This window comes from Clarias gariepinus, chromosome 6 (genome assembly GCF_024256425.1).
Source record: "Clarias gariepinus isolate MV-2021 ecotype Netherlands chromosome 6, CGAR_prim_01v2, whole genome shotgun sequence".
Classification (NCBI taxonomy): domain Eukaryota; kingdom Metazoa; phylum Chordata; class Actinopteri; order Siluriformes; family Clariidae; genus Clarias; species Clarias gariepinus.
The window spans coordinates 36,898,069-36,903,544 of NC_071105.1; the positions used below are offsets into that span (position 1 = coordinate 36,898,069).

A 5,476-nucleotide genomic window follows, 5' to 3' on the forward strand; every position below is an offset into this window, starting at 1 on the left:
TTCCAGAAATACCCTTTTTTTTTTTTTTAAACAAAGGTATGGTCATGTATTGTTCCATGATGCTAAACTTAAAAAAAAAAAAAAGTAAAAAAAACCTTATTCTCAGGTCAACATGCTTAAATGCACCAGAAGTTTGTAGTTACCCTTTAGAACTGGAAGATCTCCTAGTTCTTTGCTTGATTTGTCTCAGTGTACAATCCGACAAGAAGACTTGAGCTGGAGGAGATGTGCAAATCAATAACTACATAAGAGACAAGTGGCAGTGTGTCTGGTCTTAGCTATGCCAATCACCTAAAGTTTTCCAATACATCAAGAATGTGAATAAAGCAAAGGGAACCTACAGATGGACCACAATGCGTCTGTATGGTAGAGAACCTTGAGAGGGGGAAACGAGTTTATGGACAACGCTGCACACACACTCCATCTGCAGGAAATGCTCTCCAAAGTGGCCCTATATTGAGACTCTCCCACTCTGAAGCCATTTCGGTGTTTTTATGAGGGCGTCTAGGAGGAACACGGTCTGGAAGTCCAACTATGTTGCGGTGCCTGTTTATTTCCAGAAAAGCAAACACAAAAGTTTAACGAAGAGTTCATAAAAGGGAGGTTTTCTAACAGGTCTTGGTATTATGTAATGATTACAAATGATAGTGATCGAGAATGTGTGCTACGTTACACTTGATCTTTAATTTTAACAATTTTGCACATCAGGTTTTTCTTATGTATCAAATGTAATTTTTGTACAATATATAACAACGGCTCTCTTGTTACTGTAACTCAATAGATAAGTCGCTTTAAAAACCTTAAGATACTATGCAAAGCTAAACGTTCAGGTCCCTTTGCATTTATTTATACATATGCTGTTTTACATTTGATTATGTATTGAAAGTTCTTCTAAAGTGGGTTTGTATGTATTTTTTTATCTGTATATGTAAAATAAATTTTTTTTTTAACTATAATCTGCTTGAGTATTGAACATTCGTTTTACATTTAAACACTGATACAAAGCACTTGCAAAGCAACCTGAGTACCAAACTATATTTATTGTATACAGTAGTAAAGGACAACAAATAATGTACAAATCAGTACAGAAAAAAAATGAGACCACATGAATGCTGATTCAGTCCCAACTCCTACGGACGCCAGACTGTACGGGGGACGAATAACTTTTCTTTTTTTTTTCTTTCACGTCCGTCACAAAGCAGACAGAGTGACGACTTGTTGCCTCTGAAAAAAATGGGGGGACTTACGGAATTCATAATAAAAGCCTGGACTAATCCAGGACGTATTTGGAGCTTGGTCCGAGAACAAACCAAAGTTCCGTTTAATCTTTGCACCTGGACTAAATAACAAGGCTGGTTGGGCGTCCTTTCCGCTAACGAGCATGTGAATTAAAATAGAATTAAAGCTGCACAAGACAGTGAGAGAGAGAAGAGGGGAACAAAAAGGGGGGAAAAAAATCAAATCAGGTCTCCTCAAAATTTGGCAGGTTTTTATACTGATGGGAATGGACTATTTTATTCATCAGGATAGGAAACTCAGGGCTTGGCTTTTCTCAAGAAAACGGCTTTCTGCTCATACATCGGCGGCCATTTTGAACCTTATGGCAGCCATCTTGGATTTGCCTCTTAGCCACATGTCACCTCATGTATCTTTAAATATTGGAAGATGGAAAGAAGAGAAAGAGGGAAAAAAAAGAAAAAAAAAAAGAAAAAAAAAGAATGCAAGCCCAACCCTACGAAAACTAGGGAGGACATCCAAACCAACACGACAAGAAAATAAGGAGTAAATAAACAGCACAGTTAAACATTTTGGGGTCGAGTCAAATAAAACAGCCGAGGGGTTCCCCCGCTGTGTGGAGGAGAGAGTGAGAGACAAAGAGACAGAGAGAGGAAGGTTTAGCGACGGCCGCCTGTTTGTTGTTGAAATACATCGATAGTGTCCTCGTCTTCCATCTCCAACTGCCAAATAAAAAGACAATGCTAGGTTACCATGGTGACATCGCCAGTCTTGGTTATGTAAAAGCTATTTAAATGAAGATTCACATTTTAACCAAATAACATTTATGCATACAATATGCTGTGTGTTCAAAACCCGTGCAAATTATAACTATAAAAACAACACCTAATACACAAGTCATAAGAAACCGTTCCCTACGCTTACACTAGAAAGCGACAAGTCACAATTTAACATGCTTTTGTTTAACACAAATTTTTTATTATTACTTTTTTAATGTAGGTGATGTGCTTGGCTGCATCCTAGCTTCATGGGCAGACAAGCAAAGCAGAACGTATACACTCACTCATCTTCTATACAGCTTTATCCTGTATTCAGGGTTGCGGGGGGCCTGGAGCCTATCCCAGGAGACTTTGGGCACAAGGCGGGTTACATCCTGGTCAGGGTGCCAATCCATCACAGGACACAAACACATACACACTCACTACGGGCAATTTGGGAATGCCAGTTAGCCTAATCTACATGTCTATGGACTGTGGGAGGAAACCGGAGTACCCGGAGGAAACCCACCAAGCACGGGGAGAACATGCAAACTTCATGCACGCAGAGACGGGAATCAAGTCTGGCAGGGAATTGAACCCGGACCCTGGAGGTGCAAGGCAACAGTGCTAACCACTACACCACTGTGCTGCCACAATACATAGATCACAGCTTTACTTTTTTTTTTTAGGTCATGTCTCAAAAGAGTAAACAGGAAACAATCGCTCAAGTTGCGAGCAAGGACCCGAAGGACACGTATGAGAGGACCACAAGCTGCATTACATCATAATTTAGAAGATCTCAACCCAAATTTTGTGTTGTAGCTGAAACAGGGTATCTGGAGAATACATTTTGCTTTGCTGCTAGATAGTGTTAACATGTGAGGACTACTTGTAGATAAGGGTTATGCGCTCACCTGTGCTGGTGTATCCGTCTCGTTTATCGGCTGTCCGTCAAACCTAAACCTAATCTGTCTTATCGACAATCCCTGTAAGGAACAAAAAACTGTGTAAGTGCAAGAAACAGTCCGGGTGTTGGAAGTTAAGGTCCTGGGATAAAAATGATAAACCCATGTTGAGTTGATACTGACTTCTACGCATTAAGATTTAATTCATGAATTTTTCCACAGAGCAAAAAAAAAAACAAGAAAATCAGCTGCAACCGCAGAGAAATGTGAGCTAAACATTTGGTTCAAACTTTTAAAAGATTTTTCTGTAACAACCAGATGAAGCGCATGAAAATGTACTTTTAGTGTAAAAAAAAAAAAAAAAAAAGTGCAAAATTTTCTTTAAAAAGAAAAAAGAACAAATATGTGCGCAATTAAAATCTAATTCTCATCCATTTTTCATCTACCAGAAATGATGAGAAAATGCACTTGCGAACATGCGACTTGAATTTAAACAAAACATTTCTCTAGTAGAATTCGAGTTAAATGATTTTATGAGCATCCGGAAACAAAATCAACTCCATGTTCTTCTTTGGGAGGGAAGTGTGCACTAGTTACACTCGGTCCACATTTGACCAAAATGTGTGTTGCGCCAAGTGCAAGAAACAGTCCTTATGTTAGGAGTGAAGGCTTACTACAGCTTCACATTATTTCACTGTGAACTGAACTGTAAATGGGTGAAATGACAAAAGCCTAGTTGACATGACGAGTGACCACTATTAAGTGTAGAGCTATTCCACCCTTTTAGTACTCATTTATTTTATTATGCTGTAGATGTACATGTACAAAGTAAAACGATAAGCGCTGTGTGTAACACACACCTGTCTTTCGCAATACGCTTTCATTAACTTGCTGAGCGGCGTGTGCCTCTTAATTTTAAACTGGACCACTGAGCCGTCCTGCCCGGCCACCTTTAGGTTGATGTGGTCATTCTCTGTCTTCACTCCCTCCTAAAAGGAGAAAAAACAAAAACAAACACATTAAATTGTATACTAGGATAGCCTAAGAGCATGAGCAGTCTTTCTAATCAGTAAAAATTAAAAATAAAACACATGTACATACAGTATAACAAACACATACATTTTATATACATGTACACACACACATCAGTGTGTCTAGCTCAAAAAAAAACAAAAAAGGAACACTAAGTCCCGGTTTGACTTGAACATGCACACATATGAGAGGTGTCCAAGTCAAACTGAGACTCTGTGTTCCCTTTATTCTTTTGAGGAGTGTGTATATATCATGAATTAGGCCTGATTTCTGAGTGTGTGTGTGTGTGTGTGTGTGGGGGGGGGGGCGCGTGCTGCTTTTTTTTGTGCATGCTGGTTTTTTGCGTAGCTTACGTAAAAAAAAAATTTTAAACCTCTATCTAAAGGCATCATCTAAAGCGCATGTTAAATATGTTAAGGATTAAAAAAAAAAAAAAAAAAACACCAAGCCGAGCACATGTCGTGATAAACATTAAAATACATGCATCCTGTGGAGGTGTTGAAGTGATACGCTGTTTGCGTAGAATACGCTGAGGCATATTCGCACTCCGTCTGGCGCAACTGAAACGATCAAAACAAACGCAAATACGTCTTCGTTGTTGTTATCCCAAGCAAATATACATAGTGGAGATGTGTAAGATTAAGCGTTAAAAAGATCAGCTCGTATCAAATCCGTTTATTCTCCGGTTGTTATCGCGCAACAAATCGCGCTCACGAGAGAGCTTGCGGCATTTTCTACGCAACTTGCGTAACGTGGCCGAAAAGCGCCACTTCGCTTTCACAAAGGAAAAAACCCGCAAAGGGAAGATGTCGGATAAAGAGGGGGAAAACCGCGCCAGAACTAAAACATCAGTTATAATAATAAAAGTCGCGTCGAATCGCATCACACAGCGTCATTTAAAAAAAAATAAAAATCCCACACAGATGGATTAAACGTAGAAATAAACGAATAAGTCAAAAAAAATACAATGATTGCACGCGCGCGCCGGCGACCATTTCCATTCCACCCGCACAAAATGCGCAATCTGCCTTCTCAAGCAAAGCTGCGCAAACAATCCGCAAATGAAAACCCACAATACAGGCTACAAAATCCTCACATTACTCAAAAACATAAGTGCAAAAGCTCACCTTGGGCTTATCCTCGGACATTTTTGCAAAAGAATGGATTTAATTTACACAAGATGCGCTCTCAACACACTGCCTCTCTCCTGCCGCAACGAGAACGCGCCACTCTTTACCTCCTCCGGCGGCGATTGGACGCCGCTGGGTCACGTGGACCGAACCTAGCGGGAGCGCGCATAACTAGTGCGCGCTTTTTTCTTTTTTTTTTTCAATTCAAACGAGCCGGGCTCGCGCACAGCAAAAGCAAGCTCCGCCCACGGATCGGAGGCCATGAAAGAAGAACATGGAGTTCATTTTGTGTCCGGATGTCTTAAAAAAAAATCACCCAAATCGAATTGTAATCATTAATTGGAATTGGAATAATGATGTAATCTCATTATTCCTGAGTGATGAAAAATAGATGTGAATTTGATTTTATTAGATT

At 39.8% G+C, this 5,476-nt stretch overlaps 1 protein-coding gene across 1 annotated transcript; it reads right to left on the reverse strand.

Annotated features, from left to right (window-relative positions):
- Positions 1-1,020: 1,020 nt before the first annotated feature.
- On the reverse strand, positions 1,021-5,190 carry sumo3a (small ubiquitin like modifier 3a). Its single transcript, XM_053499537.1, has 4 exons — positions 5,059-5,190; positions 3,760-3,888; positions 2,909-2,980; positions 1,021-1,958 (listed from the first exon to the last, which is right to left on the reverse strand). The coding sequence occupies exons 1-4, from the start codon at positions 5,077-5,079 to the stop codon at positions 1,896-1,898; spliced, it is 285 nt and encodes a 94-aa protein (XP_053355512.1). The 5' UTR covers positions 5,080-5,190; the 3' UTR covers positions 1,021-1,895.
- Positions 5,191-5,476: the final 286 nt, after the last annotated feature.